This window comes from Hypomesus transpacificus, chromosome 22, assembly GCF_021917145.1.
Source record: "Hypomesus transpacificus isolate Combined female chromosome 22, fHypTra1, whole genome shotgun sequence".
Lineage (NCBI taxonomy): Eukaryota > Metazoa > Chordata > Actinopteri > Osmeriformes > Osmeridae > Hypomesus > Hypomesus transpacificus.
In genome coordinates, this window is record NC_061081.1 from 12,641,046 (window position 1) to 12,666,846 (window position 25,801).

Sequence of the window (25,801 nt, forward strand, 5' to 3'; positions counted from 1 at the left end):
CCAGAAGGGAGGAACCTGAAAACTAAGCATTGGAACATTTGTGTCAATGGCAAATATTGGTTAAGTTCCTAGCCTTCTAACACGACTGCTTGAGAAGAAAATTTACAAGGCTCTAAAAATTAAAAAGATTTATAATAAACCAAGTGGAGGACAAATTCATGGAAAGAACATTATGCTCAAAGAAATACGCCTATATAATTTTGTAAAGATAGGTTTTACAGCATTTTAACACAATTAATAGAAATCCAAAACCACATTTTCATTTCAAATAGTTTATTATATAAGTAATTATTCTGTATACAAACTACAAAAAGAATAGGCTATAGGTGTTTTTTTATGAGAAAATAGTCGAAGATAATTAGTAATAAAGTAAATGCACGTATGTGCAAAGCCGGTGTGGTGGCGAAAATAGACTTTCTGCCAAGAAACTGGCGTCCGCACAAGCAGTATCTCCCAGTGTATCCAGCTGCTTGTATCTAGATCAAACAGTACGAACATACAAATACACGTAACTTTATATCCTTGGTAAGAGAAGAAATGTCTTTGTAAAACTTTAACGTTCATTGTAAACAAATGTGGCAAATGAAGTGTAGTTTAGCGTGATCAGACATTACACTTACAGGATTATAGGCAATACTAAAGTTTGTTCCTGATGTTTTGTATGTGTTTGGTGTGTCTATCATTGTTAAATGCCGATATTTGGAAACTAGATACATCTCTTTCACAAATATGAGTGCATTATTTCACCTGCTCTGTGCCCTGGGTATAACCAATCCAGTCCTTTTTACCAGTTTAAATTCAGTTACAGGGGACGGATATCAGTTTTTGTCAGAACGTCACTTTTTGGTGTGTGTGAGTGATTGCATTTGTGCATTGGATGTGTGTGGGATTACATGCGCCGGTATGTCATTAACCCATAAGTGCTTTGTAACTGGAGACGGAGAGGAGAGAGTGAAGGACCAGAGCTCCGATGTTGTAAAACAACAGCAGCACGTTCAACGCAGTAAAGAACGTCTGGAAGAGAGATGGAGGACACAATGACAGAATGATACGAAGACCTCCCGCCACAGGTGTGATAAAAAGAAACGGTTAAACTCGTTAAACTTTCTGAGATTAGGTGTTGGTTTAGTTGTTTTTAGTCTTTAAGGACAAATTCACATCTGTCTGGCAGTTATTACTGTCTCCCAAACAAACACACACACTATTTAAACACACACATGTAAAAGACACTTACTTCAAGGTAGTCTGAGGGACACTGAGTTGCATTCCAGGGTTGGTTGTGAAAAGATGCACAGCGTTCAGGCTCAGGCTCCAGGGTCACTATGGAGACCACATAGACACAGAATGCCAGCATCGCCCCCAACAGGCCGGCTATGTTACTGTAGGCACATCCTTTTAACTGTGAAGGGGAGAGGAGTTGATCAAATAACAATGTATCATAACCCTTCTTTTTTTTTTTTTACAAGCAATATCAAAGAGATGAAGCAGAGGGGAAATGTGGGGAGGGACCAGGAGAGGAGAGAAGAGAGATTTAGCAGGATTCAAAAAATGTTTGATTCGGTCAGAGAATCCTGATCATATTTCCCACCACAGTTGAACATCTTACCAGCCGTCTGTTGGGGCTTTTCTCATTGGCTACAACAAATGCTCCTGCCGCCACAACCTAACAGAGAACGAGAAGAGAAAGAAAGAGGAAGAGTCTCAGGCAGATAGGAGAGAAAGGAAATAATGTGAAAGAGAGCAGGAATAATAGTCCTACTTTACACTAAAAGTAAGTTCTGATTTGAGGTGAACCAATGATAAGACCTAATGCAGTGGTTCCCAATCCTGGTCCTCAGGACAGGGGGCCCCGAGGACAGGGGGCCACGAGGACAGGGGGCCACGAGGACAGGGTGCCCCGAGGACAGGGTGCCACGAGGACAGGGGGCCCCGAGGCCAGGGGCCCCCGAGGACAGGGGGCCCTGAGGACAGGGGCCCCCCGAGGACAGGGGGCCACGAGGACAGGGTGCCCCGAGGACAGGGGGCCACAAGGACAGGGGGCCACGAGGACAGGGGGCCACGAGGACAGGGGCCCCGAGGACAGGGGCCCCCCGAGGACAGGGGGCCACGAGGACAGGGTGCCCCGAGGACAGGGGGCCACGAGGACAGGGGGCCACGAGGACAGGGGGCCCCGAGGACAGGGTGCCACGAGGACAGGGGGCCCCGAGGCCAGGGGCCCCCGAGGACAGGGGGCCCTGAGGACCAGCATTGGGAACCCCTGACCTAATGGACCACAGGAAATTATGTAATTATCAGGAGGCAGGCCGAACATGGCTTCTAACCGGAGCTCACCACAAAACCAATGAAGAGTGGGACCAGGAAAGAATGTTTTGGCAGGCTGATGGGCATGTGGTAGAGTGGCACAGACAGCAGCACCTGGAAGAGCCCCAGCAGGATCGTCACCACCTGGTGGACACATACAGAACTGCACCTCAGAGTCTGCTCTCTGATTGGCAGTCACCAGTGCTACATAATGGAGTTCGGTACAGATTAGTACTTTCAGGTGAGACATCACATAGGCATACAGCTAATACAGCCACGATCCAGGTCTATAACACTATAAAGTGTGTGTGTGTCTTACGCCAGCAGCCTCAGGATCGAAATGCAGGAAAAGACGTTGCAGCCTGGGGCCAACTGGTTGCCCCGACGCCATGATCCTAGAGAAGAGAGGAGAGTGGCAAGGGGCATAGAAGAGAGGAGACTAGAGGTGAGCAGTGGTACACAGAGGAGAAGGATCTGTGCCCTGGTTCCAGAAGAAGAAAGATGAAGAAAAAACGTTGTGGCTGTTGTTGATGGAGGAAAAGCAGTGAGGTGTACGGTTGAAAAGAGAGAGAGAGAAGGGACAGAGAAAAGAGAGTGTTTCTTAATGAAAACCATGTGTCTACATTCCCCAGGGAAATATTGGAATGCCTGCTACATGAGAAAACGGATGTGAGGGAGGAGAAAGGAGGAGACACGGAGGGATAGGGAGGACAGGACAGAATGAAGCGGGTGGAGCTGATGGGGGGAGGGAGTATTAACGAAAGACCCCTACTCCAAATTAGTTCCTTACTGTTCCTTCTAGAATAATTTATAAATAAATTAAAAATGGTTGAATAGCAGACCTATAGGGTGAGGATGATAATCTGATCTCCAGTACATTTAGGAGTCCAGTACATTTAAATCTAAACTGACGCTGCGTCACAATGATTGAAGATCAGCATGACCCATAAATCAAATAGTGAAAACCTGTTGAAAATGCTGTTTTAATCCATTACTGCTCATTCCTGGCGTGTTATTTATTCAAAGAAAAATTTGTCATATCAAGCATAAACTCTTCATTTGTATTCGGAAGATAACGCTGGTAAACAACTTTCTTATAGTTTTCATTGTCGTTCAGGGATGGATTATGAGTTATCCTACCTTTAACTGTTGACTGTAGGCTATCTCCTTATAGAGGAAAGTGACTGCGAAGACCGAAATAAGCGTTGTACTCTTCCCAAGGACCACTAAAGGTTTACAGTGGAATAGCCATTTCTTCCCCCAAAAGTTGTGGGGTCTCTTGAAGGGAGGGGGACCCTGCAATACAAGGACGTTCGTTTTGTGTCAACCACCGCGCAATGCTGGGCCACTTGTCGAGTCCTTTGGACTCCCCCTTAAGCAGTGTGAAAAACCAAACATCCCTATTGTACTAACATTGTACTGATGCCAAAAAGCAGGCGGAGACCTACAAAAGGACATACTGCCGTGACTGGGGTTGCGAAATCTATCGCAGTTCGCTTTTCAAATTGTAACCTTAAGACATTTGGACCATTTAAACAATTTTTGTGTGTGTGTTTTTTACTCTTGAGAAGAAAGGTAAGATCATTCTCCACAACAAATGCGTAATGCGTAGGCCAGCCTGGTGATAATGTTTGATATATGACAGCTGTTAAAATGAATAAATAGAACAATATTGTTTAAACTGTCCAGGATCATTCTGAGAATTCAGATTAGTTTTCTATCGATATCCTAACTGTAATGAGGGAAAATACAAACACTAAACAAGGGCCCAGCCTAACCCTAAAACGTAGAACCATCGGTCAGCTTGATTCGGGTGTGCATTGCAGTAAATAACTCTCTATAATGAACAGAACTCCGGTACGAATGGCTGTGACGGTCTCGAGGGACCTGACCGTGAGCGTGACAACTGATATCAACGCGGATAAGTTGTTTGACAGAACGCAACTGCTGAAAGCAAGCATCCAGAAAGGGGAGCCGAAGGCATTAGGAGTGAGATGCGCGCCGAAATGGGCATTCTTTAGTTTATCATTGAAATACAATGGCTTGGTGGGCAATGCGAGTGAATATAATAAAGTGCGTGTTTGTGGCAATGTTTCAGGTCTCCCAGGTCATGTTGGGAGTGATTGTGATATCCTACTCTATTCCCCTCCTTTTCACTGAGTTCACAGAGTGTGTGAACTTTGGTGTGCCCTGGTGGAGCGGTCTGTCGGTAACACACACACACATTCTCTCACCTCATTATCCTCCCCATGTCTTCTTAATTCCAATGCATATGCACTCTGATCACTCGTTTTTATGTCACTAGGTTCATAGCAGCTGGGGCAGTCGCCATAAGGATGGATAAACACACTAATATGAAGATAGTGAGTCGAGAGTACCACACACACAAACTTCCCTACCTTCTTTATAGTCTTTCTCAATCTTAACCTTTGACCTCCCCTCCCTCCTCTGTGTCCAGGTGGGGGGTGTGTTTGCTGATGACCAGTGCAGCCATCCTATTGGCCCTCCTAGCCCTCATCATCTATGTGGTGGATCTCAGCATCAACCAAAAAATAAAATGCCCAAAAGAGGAAGTTGAAAGTGACTGTATTGACCAGGCACACAACGAGGTACTGTTTGGGCTGTAGTTCAATGCGTTAATGTGACGGCCCCCCCCCTCCAAAAAAAGGCAAAAAAAACACCTGTTCTAGTTTTGTGTTCTCTCCTTTCATTTACATGTAGTCATTTAGCAAGACGCTCTTATCCAGAGCGACTTACAGTAAGTACAGGGATATTCCCCCCTGAGGCAAGTAGGGTGAAGTGCCTTGCCCAAGGACACAAAGTCATTTGGCACAAAAATTAATTGAACCGGCAACCATCTGATTAATAGCCCGATGCCCTAACCGCTCAGCCATCTGACTCCTTGATTTTCTCCCAGGAACTGAACAGGAGTCTAAAAGTCATCACTTGTTCTCTTCACCATCATCCAGACCACCATCTCATGTGTCCTCTCCATCAACCTCTTCAAGGAGAGAAGGAACATTGGACGGCATTACGACGTAAGAGATAAAGACAGTTGTCGCTGTGACATCACTTGCATCATCGTGTTGTTTATGTGTGTGGCTAGTCATCCAAGAGAAGAAGCATCTAAATGTGCTTGTCTTTCTGTTGCTCTCGTTCCATCCTCTTCCAAATCCCTTCTCCTCCCCCCCCCCCCCCCCCCCCCCCCCCCCTCTCTCTCTCTCTCGCCTCTCTCTCTCTCTCTCGTCTCTCTCTCTCTCTCTCTCTTCTCTCTCTCTCTCTCTCTCTCTCTCTCTCTCTCTCTCTCTCTCTCTCTCTCTCGCTCTCTCTCTCTCTCTCTGTCTCTCTCTCTCTCTCTCTCTCTCTCTCTCTCTCTCTCTCTCTCTCTCTCTCTCTCTCTCTCTCTCCCAGTCTCTCACTCAAAACTGTTCCCGCGACTCCAACAGACTCTTTGCTCCTTGACTTCAATCGACCAATCACAGCTAGTGACACGTAAAGACTGGAACATTCCCCATTATAAGGCTGGCATCTTAAAGGAGATGATGGCGACTAACTTCCACCTCAGCCTCGAACTTTGATTGTTATTGACCTATAGACTGCTTCTGTACCAAGATTCCAATCACACAATACTTGTTATTACGCTGTGTGATTAAACATTAACGCCTTGTTTTTTTTTTTGTAAATGATCACTACACATCATATTTTTTGTACATTTATTTTTTCATTCAAATAAATGGAGAACTACATCAAAATTGTTGCAGAAATGTCTTCCATTTTTCACGTGGTGAAGCTTGGACATGTGGCCCCTTCACCTTGATTTTTCCCCACTTTCCTGTTTATATTTGGCACGCCACTAATCCACACCCCTCAGTGAATTCCAAAGTGGTTGAATTTGTGTGAAGTCAAGCGCCGAGGCCAATCGTGAGCTTTGGAATCCTCAGAGGAGTGGAGGTCTCCACTATTCCGAGAAGAGAATGGGGGGAGGGGGTACGAACATAACAGGGTGGAACAATCTGGGAACCGCAGCAGCATTCAGCTGTTGACCCGCTGACCTATTCCAGATTTCATTTATTTCCTCACAGGCCCTTCCTCTTTACCCACTTAATTCTGGATATTTGATGGGAGTCCAGACTTCATGCAAAGAGACAAAGATTCTTTCATGCAGTTATCACAAGCACATTGTTCCTGGATACTGGGCCTGGCACACTCCATATATAGTCTGACACACACAGCCTGTTACTGTTAGAGGCTCTCTTTTCAAAGGGGGATGAAGGCCTGCACCCCACACAGAACACTAACCATTGCTGGCAACTTTAGCTGCTTGTCTTTAGCTTTGTATATTTAGTAGGAACTGCAGCTGCCCTTACAAAGTACTCATGTTTTCATTTAGCGGGTGTTTCGTCAAATGACGGCACATGCAGTAAGAGTTGTGAATCAGAATAGTCAGAAAACCATGCAGGCTTGCATAAACTACTGAAATAATGCTAAAGGATGTTGTTGGATGTCTTGGTATTTTCTGTGTATTTGTATACATTCTACGTATTTGCATACTTAAAGATGGTGTAGGCAATGTTGTTGAGAAGCACTTTTTGTCATATTTGCCTAAATAAACTTAACATCTTGATAGTAACCAATACATCTAAAAGGTTTGACGGTAATATGAAATCAATCCGACATTTGTGGCCATTGCAGGACTGTAATAAACACAATCATTAAGAGACTAATGATTAGACAGGCTAGCTGTCTGTCTACCTACCTATCTACACGCACTCTACCCCTGCACTTGACTGATAACTGTACCGCTAACATTACCACAGCCAGCTGTTGATAACTCACCAGCAATAAGTAAAAAACTCAATCGAATTTCCCAAATACAGTATATGCTTGCTGGAAAGCAGTGAGTACTAACGTAAGCCATGTTTATATTAATTATGACAATGTTGTGTGTGTTCTTACATGTGAATGCAACATGAGGTAATTCGTGAAAAATAGATACTTCTCTCTCAAGCTCTCTCTCTCTTGAACTAAGACTAGTCTCCTGACAGCTCTGTTGTCAGGCAGTGCGTTAAAGTGTTTCGTGGGAGTGGCTTTGAAGGGAGGGGGTGGGATATTATGGTTTGAATCAGTGGCGGTTGTAGACACATTTTACTGGGGGGGCAAGTGTTTGGGGCACATTAAAAAATGGAAACAAATGATACTTAAACTTTAAATACTTTAATTTTGCTTTACATTAAAATCCTACAAACGGCTTTGGCTCTACCTCTTCCAGCTCCTCAGCTCTCTCAATACCTTCCCAGCTAACACATTTACGTTGCCCTAACGTTGTCGCAACGTCACGCGATGACCAAACATACGTTGCCGCAACGTCTTTGGCGACGTTGCGGGACCGTGCATCTGTGGGGCGCCAGTAGGTTGCCGCAACGTAATCTTGTGACGTTGCCAGTCCGTAACCGCAACGTCGTGGCAACGTTAATTTTCTGACGTTGCCAGTCCGTAACCGCGACGTCGTGGCAACGTTATTTTCCGACGTTGCCAGTCCGTAACCGCAACCTCCTAGCAACGTAATTTTCTGACGTTGCCAGTCCGTAACCGCGACGTCGTCGCAACGTTATTTTCCGACGTTGCCAGTCGGTAACCGCGACCTCCTAGCAACGTTGTTTTGGGACGTTGCCAGTCCATAACCGCGACCTCCTAGCAACGTAATTTTGTGACGTTGCTAGTCCGTAACTGCGACGTCAACAATTTACTTAATTATGAAGTAACCTTCATATGCAGACCTCATTTGCCCAGAAGGCTACTTTTTTTGGTATAAAAGATAGCCAACCTTAGGAGGAATATGTTTGTGTGATGTGTAGCCTGACTCAAGCTAAATCATAAACGAGGCAGCATTTCAGAATCAGAAAGTGTTTTAATCGCCATGAAAGTTTGCACAGACAAGAAATTTACTTTGGCAGGAAGGTATATACATTCACCATATAGGAATCCTAAATATGTGGTCTACCTATACTAAAGGGGAGTCAGATGGCTGATCGGTTGGGGAATCAGGCTATTAAATCAGAAGGTTGCCAAATGATGTGTCCTTGGGCAAGGCACTTCACCTTACTTTCCTCCAGGGAATATCCCTGTACTTACTGTAAATAAGAGCGTCTGCTAAAATGACAATGCACAAAGTATGCATGTAACAACATGGCAACGTTGCCCATGGGACCAACTGGCAACATTCCCTTTATAACGTTGCTACGACGTTGCCACGACGTTGCCAGAAGGTAACGTCGCGGGTTACCAACTGAGCACTTACTGGCAACGTTGCCGCAACGTCATGTGTTAGCTGGGTTGATGTGTTTCTCTAACTTTTTTATTTACATTTTATTGGCAAAAAGGCTGCAATGTCCCTTCCTTGTTTCATGATGACTACTATAGAAACTTGTAAAAAAAAAAACGCCCCTGGTTTGAATCGTTTGGAATAGAAGCTAAAATAGATAACTTCGCAAAAACTTGCCTTCACCAGCTTTAAGCTTAAAATAAAACAGGACATTTTTCACTTTCCTCTTCCGGACTGTAGATGGCAGCCTAATGCCAAGTGGGTTCGCTGACGTTGCTTTTCCACTAAAGGGAAAGGAAAACTTTGGTCTGGCTTGGAAACAGATTCAACCCCCTGGGATTATATTTGGTTGTACATATCAGTACCCCTTTTGTATTTTTTTTATTGTCACTGTTAGATGGTCTTTTTCCGTTGTTGAGTTTTTTTTTTTTTTTTACATTTACGCTCTCAAGACTTCGAACACTACTCTAAAAATGGGTTGCCTGGTTTGCAGTGACGTGCAACCGAAAAAAGTGAACTTTCTACGCGTATTTTTCTTTTGTTTTCTATTCATGTTTACTTCTGGCCAGAGTACGTTTGAGAAATCGTCCACGTATTCCGAACGGACGGGCGGTCTATGGGAAACACTCACCGATTTGTCCGAGGAAGCACACGGGTATGTAGTGCACCTTGTCGGTGCACGGACGCTAAAGGCTGTACAAAAGGTAAGAAAGCGTCGTTTGTAACTTAAAATAATTACCAGCAGCTGTTTAATTAGTAAGAAAATAGCCAGTGTATAAATGCATCAGGTAGGCCTAGCGCGGTACAGGTAAGTATTTCCGGGTGAAATGGCACCCGTTATGACATCATTTATCGGTTCATGAGATTGTGATGGAAACCATTGTTGACGTCGTTGTACTTCTGCAACCGGTACCCATTTCAACTCATTCATTTGTCTCCCTGCCTCCCTCCTTCGCTAGAGTCTGTCTCAGGTGGTGTGGACTGTAGCTGGGGGGCTGGCCTCTGCGCTGAATGTGACGTCACAGTACCTGACACAACTTCTCAGGGCAGCAGGAGTGGAGGGTACACACGTTATAAATAACATCCCACCAATCACCATCACCTGTGATACCCGATAACCTACATGAAATTAGGCCATGCAAGTTCACTTGGTCACTGACAACTCTGTGCCAAACTTCCCAAAGACCACTCACACACAGTTCAGACAATCCAGTCCCACAAGTCCTTCAAAATGGTGTTGACATTTGTATTATCCAAAGAGCTTGAGGGTAGGGAGAGCTAGGGTTTAAAGCAGAGGCATTGTTAGACATCAAACGCTACTGGGGCACAGGCCCCTATTCATATCCCTTTTTTTTTTCTTTCAAGCCTGCTGCACACAATGCACAACTAGGCTATAGAAACTCCCCTTGCTTAACCCACTATACACAGTTCAGGGACGCAAATATCAACATTGGCAGGGACATCAATAGTTAATGCGAGCATGCATTTTTGTTTTACATTCATTTGAGTGCAAATACAGTTTTTTTTGTTTAGCTTCATGTAATATTGTTTTTATGTTTTAAATGAGATGAGGCCTAGATCAGATCTGATAGGCCAGATCAGAAAAGCGCACTGACATGGAATTCCGTGTGCATGTTTGTGTTTTCGGTTAAACACTTTAACAAGCGTTGTAAAATTGCAAGTGCAGGTGCCCCAGTCAAAAGAGTCTACATTTACATTTAGTCACATTCGGCAGACGCTCTTATCCAGAGCGACTTACAGTAAGTACAGGGACATTCCCCTCCAAGGCTAGTAGGGTGAAGTGCCTTGCCCAAGGACACAACGTCATGTGGCACAACCTTCTGATTACTAGCCCGATTCCCTGACCGCTCGGCCATCTGACTCCCAGTCAGTGGGGCAGGGCATGACAGGGCAGGCTCTAACGACGCCGCTGGTATAAAGGTGTATCCTAACCTGACCTTGGAAATATGCAGTCTGCCCTGTCATGCCCCACCCCACTGAGTGACTGAGGGAGAGGAGATCATCTACGTCCGTATTGCACAACACATCCTGGTTGACATGAGACAAGGTTGTTGAGGTGTGAAGGCTGTTCACGAAGGTGCCCACACAGATACATAAACTGGTTTTCAAGTTTTCGTATCTTTTCAAAGTCCCTGAACAACTCTTCAGCTGAATGCGGCCGTCTATCAGTATGTGTGTTCCCTAATCAGATCCATGGAAAGGGAACATGGTGACTAGTAAAGAAACATTTCAGGTTTAAGACATTCTAAATGTGTGTGGGAAAATGTAACTGTTCTTTCGTTCAATTAATTTATCTTTTTCACTCCCTCCCTTTCTCTGTGCCCTAGTTGACTTGCATTTAGACCACATCACTCCCGAGAGTGTGGTTAATATTGGCCAGTGGGTTCTGCTGGCCCTCATTGGCTACTGGCTGCTGTCCATGGCCCTACGATTGGTTGCGTCCACACTAAGGCGGGTCTTGTGGCTGCTGAAACTGAGCGCGGTCTTGGGTCTGTTCGGCCTCATCCTGAGCAACAGCAACGCTGAGACACAGACCACTGCACTGCGATTGGCTGGCCTGGGGTGCGTCTGCATCTTATTGGGCGTTGGACAGCCGGGGGGGGGCTCCGCAGTGGAGAAGACCGCCCATCTGGAGGAACAAGTGAGAGCTTTGGAAAGACGAGTGAGAGAGATGGAGCGGAGGAGGATAGAGGAGTGAGGGATCGAACTGGAGAGGAAGATGGAGGGATGGAGAGGGAGTGTGATATTGCAGAGAAAGGAGAAAGGGTACTCTTGTTTCACTGTTCTTAATGTTCTGTAGTACAAAATAAAGTTATTGGATTTGTAAAGTGTGAATAAGGCATTATTTACAGATACTGTCGACACCATGGGTTTGGTTTCTACACTTTATTGAGGTGGATATGTATCTTCTAAAGTATATGGATGCCATTGATACACAGAATAAAAATGAATGTAACATTCTTTAGGAATATACACAGTGTTAAAAATCACTCCATTATACGTACTAGACTTGGGCACAGTTTGGATTACAGTATATATTTGATTTAGTCGGTGACAAGGCACAGTTGAACCAGTGGATAAGGTGTAAAAGCACTAACTGCATGCAAGAGGAGCGAAATCAAACAGACCCCAGTCAGCTATCTGAAACCCCACCCAGGTCTGCTGCATCTGTGAAACTGCCGTTTTAGACTCCAGTAACAATGACATACAAGGCAAGACATATATTCATAAACACAAACAGTACATACTTCCTATGTTCTACAAGGTTGGCAATTTATACAGTACATTAACTTTAAAGTTTATGAAAATAAATCAAAAGTGGCTGTTTTGCAGTTTCATACACGTAATACAATGAGTATTCAAGATGGTGCCAAGGATTCTGGATCCTGATGAAGACACCAGAAAATTACACACAGGGTTGTCATGGAGAAAACGTATTGTTGTGCGAAACAGTACACAGATGGATTGGTAGAGAAATGTAGTGATATATACACACTGTGAATACTGTGTATATAACGAGTTAGAATAGAACTAGAAATAAAATTGTTTATTTGGTTTAACTTGAGATGTTTTGGGATAAGGTCTATGCAAAATGGCGGACCCTAGGTCTACTTTACACGTACACATATCCAGTCCTCTTAACACAGAAGAGGGGAGTGCACCTCAAGAAAGCATAAGAACATATGGAGAGTGAAGGGACATTGAGAGGTAGAATGCTGACTTCCTTGAAGACTAGCAAGTGCCACTGGGTCTTGGATAGTCTCAGTGGTGACAGGAATGTCGGCACACGCCACACCTCAATCAGCCATCACCGATTGGCGTCTTCAGGAATTCGTCATGAAATTACACTTCACCGGGCCCTATTGTATAGCCTATATTGTTCATTAAACAGTCGCCGCATAATCTCTCTTCATTCAGATATTCCTGACTCCTCAATCCTACATGTCCTCCGTCATACGACAGTTCTGCACCACATTGAAGACGCTGGTTTGAGGGTGAAACAGACTGCACACATTCCTGTCTTGGCCGTGACCAGTTGGTAATTTGAGCATGTGTACATGTAACCAAACAGCTAGAGACTTGAAGGCACTGTCTCCTGTCTCCTTCAGGGCTCCTAGTAGGACTCCTCCTACTACTGAGACTCGTGTGCATTTGAGACACACACGCACAGACATTTAATGGCTTGAGGTTCATCCGAGACTGATCGGCGGTATAGAGACAATTACTTTGTCTGTAAACAAATAGTCTGTAATTCTAGACCTTTATAATAATGACTAACTGAATTCAATGGTGTTTTAGATTGACGGCCAGCTTGACTGATGGACCTGTTTGTGGTGAAGAGTCTGTTCTGTGTTCTGGTTGTGTAGCCAGGACAGGATATGGGTACTTCCAGTATTGTTGTCACCTTACAACAGTGCCCACGCATTAGAGCACCAGCTATGACAGTAAATTCCCACAGGCTCTTTCATGAAGCTTCCTGGAGGTGATTGACCTATTAGATAATGCACACCCTGTTTCCATGGCAATAGTACTAGTAGTAAGGAGTGGCACATGCATAATGTAAACACGACAAAATATGATAGAAGACGTGACGGTTTTCTTATTGATAAACAGAAAGTAGCTATTGTATTGGCTTGAAGTAAGTCTTGGTGAGTCCTGAGTGGACAGATGGGTACCAGTTTGTGATCTGATTGGATAAGTGATTGATTTTGATTAAATGCTCAATTGGATGATTGGTGGTTGTTTTTTTTCCCTTAATGGTCAGGTGATCACATCATCTTAAAAGGCAGTTGGAAGGTTTTGACACGTGTTCTGACACCGTCGGACAACCAGTTTTTAAAAAGGATACGTTACAAAATATAAGGCTACACATTTAAAATCGAAAGATATTCCTCACCTGACCTCTCTCATTCCAAATAATTCAGGGTCTGCTCATTTGAAACATCTGGCCCTTGCCAGTTACATTCTTCCAATGTCTGTCCTAATACTCTGAAACGGACCCCAGCCCTCCTGTCCTTCTGCAGCAGCTGTTGGAGTTGACTTCTGCATCTATACACTGGACGTAGGAATCAAGGAAAGGAGTTGAGGAAAGGAGACGTAGAAGGGTATTCGGACAGAGTCATAACAGGACGGGCTGCCACACCTCCTAACGCCTACAGGAAGTTGCTGGAGCTATTTCCTTTCTCGATCTGGAACTGGTAGGCGTTGCCTGTGGAGTCAGTGACGGGGGCTGTTGGAGGGGGTACGGGTGGCTGGAGGGACGACACTGGGACATTCTGTGGAGTGGGGAGGAGGGACACTCTGGTCAGCTAATCTGTGTGTGTGTGTCTGGGTGTGTGTGTGTGTCTGGGTGTGTGTGTGTGTGTGTGTTGGTATGTGTGTACCTGTACAGGTGGAGGATGAGCGAGGAGAGGATCAGTAGGAGACGCCTTCGCTGGGTCACCAGCCATTGGGGGTGGGCTGCTGTACATCACTGGAGCATAGCCCTGCGCACACACACACACACACACACACACACACACACACACAGTCACAATTAACACCAGAAACACTTACAGAAGATCTGGTACTGTGCTGTATGGGTGAGACATAGAAGATGGGTTGATGGCAAATTTAGCACTCACACATACACTCACGAAAGAAAAGAAGTACTTGTATAAAAAAATGATCTAAAGACATTCTACAGACCAACAGGTCTTTCACTACTGACTGATGCCGGCTGACAGACAGACGTGTTTGAGTAAAACACTGAAATAAACACAAACCACACCCCCCGACTACAGACATGTGAGGAGAACTGACAACAGGACACACTTGTGTGGTGTTAACATACCATGTGTGCTCCAGGGTAGTACTGCTTAGTTAGAACAAAATATAGACTGGCATTAGAATGTCTCATCCTCAAAGCAAATCAAATCAATGGAACATCGTAGAACAGCCAATCAAAAAGGAGTATTATTAAAACAGCACATTAGAGTAGGGCAGAGTTGAATACAGTTGTAGCAGCAGAGTAGGGTATTAGATGGAACATCAAGAGAAGCAAGGTCGGGCCGTACCATAGGGGCCCCGGGGCCGGGGGGTGGGCCGTTCCACTGAGGGGGCTGGGCGGGGGGTGGACCGTTCCACTGAGGGGGCTGGGCGGGGGGCGGACCGTTCCACTGGGGAGGCTGGGCGGGGGGGTACATTGGGTCCTGGGTGGGGTAGACTGGATTCATGGCCTAGGAAAAAAAAAAACAGACAGGGGTTTCATGAGGGGTTTCAGTAGAAGAATAAGAGATAGAGACGTAGACTGAGACTCACTGGAGGGGGACCGTTCCACTGGGGTCCAGCCATGCCAGGATTCGGGGGTGGGTGGACGGTTGGACCCACACTCGGGTACGCCTGAACACAAACACACACGCCTCGTGGTCTTACTGTAATAACAGCACTACAGTACTAACAACAAAAGTGCAACTGTGTTATTAAAATGTTGTAAACTTACATTGTTAGGGTCCTGAGCGGGGCCAGTGTTGTGGTAGTAAACCTGTAACAGAACATTGCAATTATAAATAACACAACATAGGTACACATACACAGTCTGCTTTTCCACCCCGGTAAACAGCAACTCTCTTACTGGGCCGCCAGGTCCAACAGAAACCCCCCCTGTAGGTGTTCCATAGGCGGGCGGGAGAGGCACATTCTGAGGGGAGCCTTGGGCCTGGAAGGTGGTGGTGGTGGTGGCGGCGGCGGGCTTGCGTTTGAAAATCTTCTTCCTGCAGCAGCAGCAGATTCCTGCTGGGATCCCCAGGAGCAGCAGGAGGGCCATGAGGGGGTTCCCATCTGTAGAGTCAAGGTGATCTAGGAGGGAGGTGGGGAGGGAGGGAGGTGGGGAGGGAGGGAGGGAGGTGGGGAGGGAGGTGGGGAGGGAGGTGGGGAAGAACAGTAAAAGTGTTCAATCTAATAAACACACATCAGTTTCAACAAAGGGAGCATTGGGGGGGGGGGGGGGGTAGGACAGAGAGGGGGAGGTCGGAGGGGCTGGGGGAGGTGTAAGAGATGCTGAAATTGTGTCTGGAACAAACAATTTAATTAAAACATGTTATTTCTTCTTTTACTTGCTGTGCCTACTTGCGAAACAAGGTTGATGGCTGGAAACAACATAATAGAAGAGTTTGAATACATTGGTTTCTGTTTTCTGCTGTGCAATCAATGTTTTAAGGATAGTCCACTAGAACGATACTTTCCCTCTACCTAAGAAACTGTTTCGAGAGGAGATTTGGAGTAGCATCTGGTTTTGCTGTATCCATTTTACCATTATGTATAAACTCAGTGAATAATCAAGATAGCTTGTTTGTCTATACTCTCCAAGAATGTTTTAGTAAAGTCAGAGTGGAATGAAGGGGGGAGGGAGGCTAAAAATAGTCATAGCCTGTGTCCATGTGTCATATATCCTCTGCCAGTCACTGTCTATTTTCCACCTGCCACTACTCTGGGTCTCCTCCGTGACAGAAGGACTATAGTTGCTCTTGAGAGACTCCATAGTGACTATACTGACTCGATACTAACTCTATAGCAACTCTATAGTAGCCCTACAGTGACTTCATGGTAAACCTAGTGACTCAATACAGACTTGATAGGAACTCTATAAAGACTCCCTAGCAGCCCTAAAGCAGCCCTATAGTGACTCCATAGTAGCCCTATTGTGACACCGTGGCAGCCCTATAGTGACTCCATAGACACCGTGGCAGCCCTATAGTGACTCCATAGTAGCCCTATTGTGACACCGTGGCAGCCCTATAGTGACTCCATAGTAGCCCTATTGTGACACCGTGGCAGCCCTATTGTGACTCCATAGTAGCCCTATTGTGACACCGTGGCAGCCCTGTAGTGTCTCCATAGTGACACCATGGCAACCTACAGAACCTACCTGTGAGCTCCATCCGGTTGACTGACACCACCCTGTCCCTGTGGTCCTTCAGCGTGTAGTAACCCACGTCCGACGTGTTCACGTTGGTGATCTCGATTTTGGTCGAGTGGGTTTTGACACGGTCGTAGTAGTCGAGCAGGTCGCGGGACACTGGGGAGCCATCTCGGACCAGCGTCACATTGGCACTCTCCCCTGAGAAGCTCAGAGTGGCGTGGTCCAGTTGGATGCCCTCCAGGGAGATGTAAAGAGACTGGCCTGCCACCCGTTTGATGTAGTCATGCCTGGCTGGAGGGGGGTGGGGGGGCAGAGGAAAATATGAATGAGCTGTGTAAATAATGGCTTGGGGTGTCTCTCATTCTCTCCTGTCACTCTTTTCACTGTAGACTCACCACTATCCCCTCCCCTCCCTCAGATACAGACGCACACACTCACTAGTGACAGCCACCTTCAAGGTGGAGATCTCCTTGTTCCAGTAGTCCTTCTGTGTGTACGTGCCCTCGTCATCGAAGGTCACCTTGTCCAGGTACCAGCGCCGGTCGCTGCCCGTGCCCGACACGTAGCCCTTGTGTAGGTGTCTGCTCATGGACCTGGTGGTCCAGTACTCGAACGTCTTCCCCGGCTCGCTCGCCGGCGTGAACTCCAGCTTGTCCACGCTCTTTGGGAGGTAGATCTTCAGCTGGCGTCCGTGGGAAAGGCGCTCCTGGATGTCGCGGACCGTGAAGGTGTCTGAGATATGGTAGAGAGGGAATAAATAGAGGATCTTCCCGGCATCTTGTTCTATCTTGTTCTGTTGGACAAACATTTTCCAAGGACCTGCACAGACATTCATACTGTGCCAACGGCTGTTGAATACCCGGTACAGATTCAACTTAAATAAAGGCTTGGGGATTTGACATGCCGTCGCAAGTTGGTGGTGAGTCTTGACATTTAGGTAGAACATACTCACCCACACAGAGGGCGAAGCCAAGCAAGATCCACACACACCACATCATCTGAGAGACAGAAAGAGTAACAATAATTCATCATACCAGTAGTGCTAGGGTTAGTTAGGGTTGCTTATCAATGGGCCTATTTAGCACACATACCTAGGGTGCATAAAACGCATGTAATCTTGTAATAAAAAAAAAAAGACCAATACACTCAGAAGTGTAAGTGTCCTCTTAGTCTGCCGCAAATAAATGATGCATGTTGTGGTTTAATTTCGACAACAGGAACCAGTCCTTTTGAAGTCCAATACAGCAACCAGCCCTTTTGGGAGTCAGATGGCTGAGCGCTGAGGGAGTCAGGCTAGTAATCAGAAGGTTACCGGATTGATTCCCCGCCGTGTCAAATGATGTTGTGTCCTTGGGCAAGGCACTTCACCCTACTTGTCTCGGGGGGAATGTCCCTGTACTTACTGTAAATCGCTCTGGATAAAAGCGTCTGCTAAATGACTAAATGTCAATATAATTCGCTGTGCGTCGGACAGGAATTAGGCCAAAACCAAATGCGTAAAATCCCCAGTGAACAATTGATCATTCCCTATGAGCAAGTGATGATAACCACTGCACTTGAAACGTGGACATTGCATCAAGGGCTTTGGCATGTGGCATGTTCAAATATTTACACAGGGTTTGCTTAAGAGAATTGATTAAGACGAGACAGATAAGAGTGCCCTTTGAATCAATCAGCCAATTTAAGTGATGATTTAAGGAATGTGTTTTGCTCTTTAAATTGATCCGAACCTTGTTTTGACAGACCGTGACGTTAACATCTGAATAACTGGAATCTGGACAACTGTTGTTATCTTGCGGAAGCCAAGGCCTACTACAGCCTATTTGCTACCGTGCAGTTCACCGAGCAGGCGGCGCCTCCGTACGTGAGAACGGCATCATTTCGGAATATCGATTTAAAGACAAATAAACATCTAAATACTCACTATAAGGTAGATGACCAATATCCTTCAACTGGCAACCACGGGAAAAAGAACAAATGTAGAAAATGTTGTTTCGAGTCTTTAATCACATCGCAAAAAAGGCGGATTGTACAAAGAGGCACTGGTTGGTTGCTAGACAGCGACAGGGACAAAAAATCCTGTAGCTGCACAACAATTTGCCTCACACGCACGCACCCCCCCCCCCCCACCCACCCCTCTGGTCTGGACAAGAATGTCTGCTTGCACGCATAGAAAACACTGAGAAAAAGACCTGGGTTCACAGTACAAGGCAATGTGTTTTACATTTTCCTGAAAAATTACCAGCTATTTAACAATGAGCAAAACATCAATGGAACATGTGTATGGAAAATATTTAAGCTTCTCTGCTATGTGTAGGCTATGGATGCCCTGTGTACACGCAGTAAGTCATTGCAATATAACCTTGCACAGCCTACCTTGAAACAAGTCAAATGATACCGGTGTTGTTGGGAGCTTCGGGATACTCAGCCGGGATAGACGATCTGAACGTGGATAGATTCTCGACAGAGGGCGGTGGCTGTGATTACTGAGTTAACCCTGCCCTGCCCTGTCGACAATAGCTCTCTCTCAAGCTACCTAGCCCCCCTCTGTCGTACAGGCTAGGGGGTCAAGTATACACTCTGCATCGGAATAATTATCTAATTAATAAGGTTTTTGTACAATCATAGGCTATATACTAACTAAACCAACCAAGTAGAATTATGAAGACAGAGTCAAATTATAAGACATACTTTCTACGTGTTGGCCTGTAAATTAAATTCCAGAAATAAGCTTTTATTTGCATTTCAAATTTAATTTAAGTATATTTTACTTTTCTATCACTGCCCCTAAAAGTTTAGAAGGGGAAGATTTGGAAAGTTGGCGGACCATTGCTATCCCAAGATGCAACTACTGGACCAACATCCGCCACGCAGCCGCGGAACAACGTGCGTGGATTGAATGCGGAAAGACGGTTAATGAATTAGAATTGGTATTGGGTTAGCATTTATCTAAAGAAACACTGCAATAAATTGCTATCAAAAATAACTGGGATACCGGATACCCATAGCTTTATTCGTTTTGATACGTTGATCGAGTTGACTCGAACAATATTTGAAAATGTCACTAGTTTGTGCAAGTAAGTTACATCGATGGAGTTGCCTTTTCCTTCTACGACGAGTTTGTTGGTACCAAATTTAAATATTGTAGCTAGCTAAATGTATACAGTTTGTATAGTTTTGCCAGTTGTATAGTTTTGCCAGTTATAAGAATGGCTGCGTCTAAATCATTAACGTCTGTCGTCTGTTTTCCTAGTCTCGAACGAGGTGCCAGAGCACCCGTGCGTGTCCCCGGTGTCGAACCAGGTGTTCGAGCGACGATTGATTGAGAAGTACATCGCGGAGAACGGAGCAGATCCCATGAACGGACAACCTCTGTCCGAGGAGCAGCTTATTGACATCAAAGGTCCATATTAGAAGCGACGGGGATTCCATAATTGCTATGCTTAGCAAGAACCGTACCGTGTTGTCGCAAAACATCAGAGGCGTTAGAAATGGCAGGTCATCAAAATGAACAGTTAAACCCTGGACAGAAATTAATTGTGACTAACCAGCGCTGTTGTCCCTGTTGCAGTCTCTCACCCCATCAGGCCCAAGGCTCCCTCTGCCACCAGTATCCCAGCTATCCTCAAATCGCTGCAGGATGAGTGGGTGAGACTCTTCTTTTGTGGTGAATCTCATACATGTAATTGCATATACAAACGATTAGATGAGTTAGAAGCCAACTGCATTTCATTGGCTCTGTGTTTACTTTGCACAATAATAATGCAGTTGCATCAAATCACACCAGGTATGGACATTACTAAATGCTTGCAAAAACATTCTCTATCACTCACTCATACAGACACAAACTCCCTCTCTCTTTCTCACTCTCATTCTCTCTTGTACACACACACACTCTTACACCTGCTGTGTTAACCCCCCCCCCCCCCCCCCCCCCCCCGGTCTCCCAGGATGCAGTGATGCTCCACAGCTTCACCCTGAGGCAGCAGCTGCAGACCACTCGGCAGGAGCTTAGCCACGCCCTCTACCAGCACGACGCCGCCTGCAGGGTCATCGCTCGCCTCACCAAGGAGGTCACCGCCGCCAGGGAGGGTGAGAACCAAGGACGCGCACACACACACACACACGTTATTAGACACACCAGTTCTTGCATGCACATCGCATGCAGACTGGCACGCACACACACACGCCTTTCTCTTCTTATTTACTGTCTGCCCTGTTTGACCCTTCTGTGTGTCCATAGCCCTGGCCACCCTGAAGCCACAGGCGGGACTTATCACCACCCAGGCTATCTCTGCTCAGCCCTCTAGCACGGTCAGTGATTGGTTCAAAGACCTGTCAATCAGTATTCCTATAATCTCAAATTTTCGAAATGGTAGGTAACAGGAAGTAGGGCTAATAAAAATGTCCTTCTCTTTTGCTAGTCTGGTGCCGGGGAACCTATGGAGGTCAACGAACAGGTGGGCATGACCGCAGAGATCATCCAGAAGGTAAGAACACCTGCCCACACAGCCTTTTACTCAGGACACACTCAGGTTTACAAGTGCACACGGTCCAGGTCTAAAGATTGTCCTGAGTTTAATGTCATTTACAGTTAGTCATTTAGCAGACGCTCTTATCCAGAGCGACTTACAGTAAGTACAGGGACATTCCCCGAGGCAAGTAGGGTGAAGTACCTTGCCTAAGGACACAACGTCATTTGGCACGGCCGGAAATCGAACTGGCAACCGTCAGATCACTAGCCCGATTTCCTAACCGCTCAGCTACCTGACTCCTATGTCATGTTAACAAATGGCTTCCTGTCCTTCCCGTCTCCCCAGCTGCAAGACAAGGCCACTGTGCTGACCACAGAGAGGAAGAAGGTGAGTTTGGCCCCAAAAATACAAAAACACGCCCACTTCTTTGTTGTTGACATCTCCAGAGGGAGCCTGTCCTGTGCTGATCCCCTGTCCTCCCCCCGTCTCTTCTCCTGCAGAGAGGGAAGACTGTCCCAGAGGAGCTGGTCAGGTCTGAGGACCTCTCCAAGTACAGACAAGTGGCCACCCATGCTGTAAGTGTGTGTGTGTGTGTGTGTGTACACACTTTTTGCTATTCATTTATTTTTTTACGGCAAGTGTTTTGTTTTGTGTGGTTTTTTTATATATATATTTGTTATGCCTCTATACAGCTGTTAATTACCATGTCACAATAATTTCACTGTGAATGACCCTGAGTTGTACTGTGCACATGACGATAAATCTCCTCTTTGACTCTCGTCCTCTTTCGCCTCTTCTCTCTCCCCCTCTTTCTCTCCCTTTCAGGGCCTCCACAGTGCAAGTATTCCTGGTATCCTGTCTCTAGACCTCTGTCCCTCTGACACCAATAAAGTTCTCACCGGTAAGACACAACCAAACACACAATTTTCCGTCAGTTTGCCTCGCTATATTTCCTCCTCGTCATCTCTTCTTCTCTCTCTCTTTCGCCTTCCGCAGGGGGAGCTGATAAGAACGTGGTTGTGTTTGACAAGAGAGAGGAGCAGATCGTGGCCACACTGAAGGGACACACCAAGAAGGTCACCTCGGTCATCTACCATCCCTCTCAGGTGAGGATCTCAAGGGAACGCGCACCTTCTCACTCTCATCCATTTTCACTTCCGCCGTCACCGTAAACATCTCCGGCTCCCACCCCCTCCTCTCTCTCCCAGTCGGTGGTGTTCTCAGCCTCTCCAGACAGCACCATACGGGTGTGGTCCGTTGCCGGGGGCAACTGCGTCCAGGTGGTGCGAGCTCACGAGGCGAGCGTGACAGGGCTGTCCCTCCATGCCACCGGAGACTACCTGCTCAGCTCCTCTGAGGACCAGGTAACACACACATACACACCTCAACACTGTAAACAATACTGTGACAGTATGTGTAATGTTATAAAGAACAGCAGACACTTGTGGAATGATTTGACTTGTGACTCTGTCCCTCCCTCAGTACTGGGCCTTCTCTGACATCCAGACGGGTCGTGTTCTGACTAAGGTTACCGACGAGGCTGCGGGATGTGGTAAGCTCTACCCCTCTCCCCCCACCCCTCTTTCTCTCAGTTCATAATGATTTACAGTCGTGACAGCCATGGCTCCCCCCCCTCCCCCCAGCTCTGACGTGCGCTCAGTTCCACCCTGACGGCCTGATCTTCGGGACGGGCACGGCAGACTCTCAGATTAAGATCTGGGACCTGAAGGAGCGCACCAACGTGGCCAACTTCCCCGGCCACTCCGGCCCCGTCACCTCCATCGCCTTCTCCGAGAACGGCTACTACCTGGCCACAGGTGTGTGTCTCTGTCTGTCTAGCTTGTCTGCGTGTGTGTGAGTGTTTCTCTGTCTGTCCAGGTGTGTGTCTAACTTGTGATGTTTCTTCTTCAGGGGCCCAGGACAGCTCCATAAAGCTGTGGGATTTGAGAAAGCTGAAGAACTTCAAGACTATCGCCCTTGACAACAACTATGAGGTGAGAGAGAGCATAGTGAGGAAGGAAAAGAGCAAATGGGGCGGTTTAGCTCGGTGGTAGAGAATATGACTGCAATCAACAGGTTCCAGGTTAAAATCCCCCCCTGTACATTTTTGGGGATCTAAGCATCTGTTAAACAAATACATTACATTATTATAAATCCCTCCATGATACATTTATTATCCACTATAAACTGGTAAAAACACCTATGTTACTGTTGAGAATGGTGAGTTCTGTCACCTGACCCTGTGTGTGTTTTACCCTCAGGTGAAGTCCCTGGTGTTTGACCAGAGTGGAACCTACCTGGCCGTCGGAGGTTCTGACATCAGAGTTTACATCTGTAAGCAGTGGTCCGAGGTCCTCAACTTCACAGGTAACCTACTTCTGACACCTGACTGGACTACATATTTGATTGATTGGTTTAGCTAACCAATAATGGTTTGTTGATGAATAAATAAACACACACATCTATTCCTGATTTTTTTTTTTACCCAGAACACACTGGGGTGGTGACGGGTGTGGCATTCGGGGAGCACGCTCAGTTTCTCACCTCAACTGCCATGGACAGGAGTCTCAAGTTCTACAGCCTGTAGAGGTCAGGGGTCAAACCAGTAGTGCTGATCTCTGGAGGAAGCGACGTTGCTACAACGGATCAGAAGGGACATGGTTCAATGTTCCATTCTGATATAGAATCCTAATGTATAGAACAGTGGATGGGGATGATCATTTAAATTTAAAAAGATAACATATCTGCTCTAAACCTCCCATATCCATCTGCCACAAAGTAAATACACCTGCAATGTGATCAGAGGTCTGTTTCATAAAACTAGTTTACCGAATAAGCCAGGCTTATGTCAGAAAGTCTGACTAATTTCCAGTTGATTCGTTCCATAAAGCCAGTTCAATTTATTTCAAGTTCAGTCACCATGGCAACTTATGCTGCAAAAATAACCTGGTCTGGTGCAGGCGAACTGTGTGGCTCAGCCTCTGGTTTCTCGACCAGATGTTCCTGTAACACTGACCCTGCGCTTTGCAGCGGTGGATCGATTTTGATCCACGTTCTACCCCTTGGGCTGCTTAAGAAGAGCGTGCACCTGCAATTATCTTTACTGCGTGAACCTGGCTTAAATGAGTCTGATTACACAAACTACAATTGGCTTTTATTGGAACTGCTTTAGCCTGACTGATTTGTTGTTCATTAAAGTCTTTGAGCGGGCTTCATGGAACAGGCCTCAATTTAGGCTGACTATCATTAACACACCCTAGCCTGTATCATAACTACAAGCACAATCCTGTAATATATTATTAGCACTGTCAATATAAGACTGAACATCTAATAGGCCTACATAAACTGGCTGTTAAGCATACCAACAAAGAATCTTGTCAATAGAAACCTGCACACGGGGTACATCTTCTCATTCATAACTGTTGTAGATATCTTTGCAGCTTGCTATTTTTTCTGTTTGCCATATATACCAGACTTCTTTAGTATTTCTGTCATTTCTATAATCTTGTTTTTTCTTTACTCTTATGTTCCCACAAACCGAGTGTGATTTATTTGTTGTTGGTTGTATTGCATTTGAGAAATGTAATAGTTTAAATCTTGCCTTTTTTGCCCACTTTTTTCATTGTATTACCGAAAAAATCTCTCACTCATCCAAATAGTTGTATTATTCTTTAATAATGTCCAAGAGTGTTTACTCAATCCATGTATAGATTAAAAGGATGTCTGCTTTATTTTTTGGCTTAAAATAAATTGCTGAAATCAATCTGTCTTTGTTTGTCAGTCCCTTTAGTAACGTTACAATGTTACATGTATATGTGCGTGTCTGCGTGCGTGTGTGACAGGTTGAGGTCAGCTGTTCTAAATAGAACTCCTCTTTGGCGATAGAGTATCAAACCGGTGTGCAACGAAGCTATACTGTCTGAATGGGGCAGTTGCACGACAAACTACGGAACAGCTCCCGGTATTCGTTTCGCAGTTGGCAGTACGTGAGCATTCGGATAACTGGATCCTTTGTTTACATCTGCAAAGTACACGAACTGTAATCGACTGGCAGCGAGGACGAAATGCGGGACGAACCGCTTGGTCTGCTTATCTCTATTATCATCAGGATAAAAGAAGCGGCTAAACCGTTAGCTAGCGCGTGTTGATTTTAAGGTAAGGTTTCATTTTTTGCCTCGTTGCAAACCTGCAAGCCCAGTTTTTTCTCCAAAAACGTATGCCCCGTTGGGCATGCGAGAAGATGGCTAGCTGTTTTGCTAGTTTGCGGCTAGCGCGGGCTAGCTAGTTATCTGCTAACCAGAATGCAGGTGCGTGTCTAGACTGCGACAGTTAAGCTCAATGTGCTGTACATCACCACCACACAGATAGTGACAGTGCATGCGAACAAGCAACTAAGGTGGATGTACATGAATAACAAATTTATTCTTAGCACAATGTCATGATTTTGTAATATGATTTAAGTTTAAGGCAACCCCCAAACAAACACAGGATGCCAGTGTTCTAACCCCCTGAAAGACTCATGACTTTGATTTAGTTGTGATTGGTGACAGCATTATCACATGCTGACTGGCAGAAAGAGGCGTCTCTTTCTCTGCCCTTGTCGTCCCGTCATCCCCAGTAACTCAATTACTGTCTTTACAGTCACCCCTTCGTCACATGAACATAACTAAGCTCCATCCGTTGGTCTATTAGGATGCACTCCTCTTTTTCCTCTTGTGTGGTTTCATCTCTCCATTCTGTCATTCTCTCTGTCCTTCTCTCTTTGGCACTCTTCTTTTCACT

At 45.7% G+C, this 25,801-nt stretch overlaps 6 protein-coding genes across 9 annotated transcripts in view; 4 read left to right on the forward strand and 2 right to left on the reverse strand.

The window, feature by feature from the left end:
• Nucleotides 1-256: 256 nt before the first annotated feature.
• On the reverse strand, nt 257-3,529 carry si:dkey-9i23.16 (uncharacterized protein LOC571915 homolog). 2 transcript variants are annotated; one of them, XM_047045864.1, is made up of 6 exons: nt 3,442-3,529; nt 2,621-2,696; nt 2,332-2,445; nt 1,607-1,663; nt 1,235-1,399; nt 257-1,014 (listed from the first exon to the last, which is right to left on the reverse strand). In XM_047045864.1, the coding sequence occupies exons 2-6, from the start codon at nt 2,690-2,692 to the stop codon at nt 910-912; spliced, it is 513 nt and encodes a 170-aa protein (XP_046901820.1). In that variant the 5' UTR covers nt 2,693-2,696; nt 3,442-3,529; the 3' UTR covers nt 257-909. The 2 variants fall into 2 exon arrangements, with proteins under 2 accessions (XP_046901820.1, XP_046901821.1); XM_047045865.1 differs by having other exon boundaries at nt 2,621-2,822.
• tmem176 (transmembrane protein 176) lies at nt 3,320-5,879 on the forward strand. Its single transcript, XM_047045353.1, is given in 8 exon segments — nt 3,320-3,876; nt 4,152-4,290; nt 4,400-4,510; nt 4,608-4,666; nt 4,763-4,910; nt 5,219-5,233; nt 5,235-5,339; nt 5,748-5,879. Coding segments are annotated over 7 exon segments (696 nt in total). The 5' UTR covers nt 3,320-3,876; nt 4,152-4,164.
• A 2,852-nt stretch (nt 5,880-8,731) lies between these two features.
• tmem109 (transmembrane protein 109) lies at nt 8,732-12,863 on the forward strand. Its single transcript, XM_047045857.1, has 3 exons — nt 8,732-9,327; nt 9,583-9,685; nt 10,972-12,863. The coding sequence occupies exons 1-3, from the start codon at nt 8,875-8,877 to the stop codon at nt 11,340-11,342; spliced, it is 927 nt and encodes a 308-aa protein (XP_046901813.1). The 5' UTR covers nt 8,732-8,874; the 3' UTR covers nt 11,343-12,863.
• Nucleotides 12,606-19,084, reverse strand: wu:fc21g02 (formin-like protein 18). 3 transcript variants are annotated; one of them, XM_047045851.1, is made up of 11 exons: nt 18,921-19,084; nt 17,497-17,542; nt 16,983-17,276; nt 16,551-16,835; nt 15,258-15,481; nt 15,126-15,167; nt 14,945-15,025; nt 14,701-14,862; nt 14,029-14,130; nt 13,788-13,920; nt 12,606-13,700 (listed from the first exon to the last, which is right to left on the reverse strand). In XM_047045851.1, exons 2-10 carry the CDS (start codon nt 17,540-17,542, stop codon nt 13,798-13,800), a joined length of 1,359 nt encoding a protein of 452 aa, XP_046901807.1. In that variant the 5' UTR covers nt 18,921-19,084; the 3' UTR covers nt 12,606-13,700; nt 13,788-13,797. The 3 variants fall into 3 exon arrangements, with proteins under 3 accessions (XP_046901807.1, XP_046901808.1, XP_046901809.1); XM_047045852.1 differs by lacking the exon at nt 18,921-19,084 and adding an exon at nt 18,469-18,641 and having other exon boundaries at nt 12,606-13,920; XM_047045853.1 differs by lacking the exon at nt 18,921-19,084 and adding an exon at nt 18,275-18,438 and having other exon boundaries at nt 12,606-13,920.
• A 298-nt stretch (nt 19,085-19,382) lies between these two features.
• Nucleotides 19,383-24,742, forward strand: LOC124484759 (pre-mRNA-processing factor 19-like). Its single transcript, XM_047045848.1, has 16 exons — nt 19,383-19,621; nt 19,798-19,947; nt 20,116-20,192; nt 20,495-20,636; nt 20,788-20,858; nt 20,969-21,034; nt 21,365-21,406; nt 21,520-21,594; nt 21,845-21,920; nt 22,016-22,125; nt 22,228-22,383; nt 22,502-22,571; nt 22,663-22,836; nt 22,931-23,013; nt 23,281-23,386; nt 23,509-24,742. The coding sequence occupies exons 1-16, from the start codon at nt 19,603-19,605 to the stop codon at nt 23,604-23,606; spliced, it is 1,515 nt and encodes a 504-aa protein (XP_046901804.1). The 5' UTR covers nt 19,383-19,602; the 3' UTR covers nt 23,607-24,742.
• A 106-nt stretch (nt 24,743-24,848) lies between these two features.
• tcirg1a (T cell immune regulator 1, ATPase H+ transporting V0 subunit a3a) overlaps nt 24,849-25,801 on the forward strand; it is a 7,955-nt gene continuing 7,002 nt past the window's right edge. The window contains exon 1 of the mRNA XM_047045835.1: nt 24,849-25,174. The gene's annotated coding sequence lies outside the window, so the exon portion shown is untranslated. The remainder of the gene's footprint in view (nt 25,175-25,801) is intronic.

What these genes read in the sequence shown, in the direction of transcription:
- wu:fc21g02 (XM_047045851.1), bottom strand. Translation starts at nt 17,542, where the DNA reads ATGATGTGGTGTGTGTGGATCTTGCTTGGCTTCGCCCTCTGTGTGG. An exon ending in CTTGAAGGTGGCTGTCACTA is followed by an intron (nt 16,836 to 16,982) that starts GTGAGTGTGTGC and finishes ACCCCCCTCCAG; the next exon opens with CCAGGCATGACTACATCAAA. An exon ending in AGTGGAACGGTCCCCCTCCA is followed by an intron (nt 14,863 to 14,944) that starts GTGAGTCTCAGT and finishes TTTTTTTCCTAG; the next exon opens with GCCATGAATCCAGTCTACCC.
- LOC124484759 (XM_047045848.1), top strand. An exon ending in AATCGCTGCAGGATGAGTGG is followed by an intron (nt 20,193 to 20,494) that starts GTGAGACTCTTC and finishes CCGGTCTCCCAG; the next exon opens with GATGCAGTGATGCTCCACAG. An exon ending in TCATCTACCATCCCTCTCAG is followed by an intron (nt 22,126 to 22,227) that starts GTGAGGATCTCA and finishes TCTCTCTCCCAG; the next exon opens with TCGGTGGTGTTCTCAGCCTC.
- tmem109 (XM_047045857.1), top strand. Translation starts at nt 8,875, where the DNA reads ATGCCAAGTGGGTTCGCTGACGTTGCTTTTCCACTAAAGGGAAAGGAA. An exon ending in CGCTAAAGGCTGTACAAAAG is followed by an intron (nt 9,328 to 9,582) that starts GTAAGAAAGCGT and finishes CTCCTTCGCTAG; the next exon opens with AGTCTGTCTCAGGTGGTGTG. An exon ending in CAGGGCAGCAGGAGTGGAGG is followed by an intron (nt 9,686 to 10,971) that starts GTACACACGTTA and finishes TCTGTGCCCTAG; the next exon opens with TTGACTTGCATTTAGACCAC.
- si:dkey-9i23.16 (XM_047045864.1), bottom strand. Translation starts at nt 2,692, where the DNA reads ATGGCGTCGGGGCAACCAGTTGGCCCCAGGCTGCAACGTCTTTTCCTG. An exon ending in CACTCTTCATTGGTTTTGTG is followed by an intron (nt 1,664 to 2,331) that starts GTGAGCTCCGGT and finishes GTTCTCTGTTAG; the next exon opens with GTTGTGGCGGCAGGAGCATT. An exon ending in AAAGCCCCAACAGACGGCTG is followed by an intron (nt 1,400 to 1,606) that starts GTAAGATGTTCA and finishes TCCCCTTCACAG; the next exon opens with TTAAAAGGATGTGCCTACAG.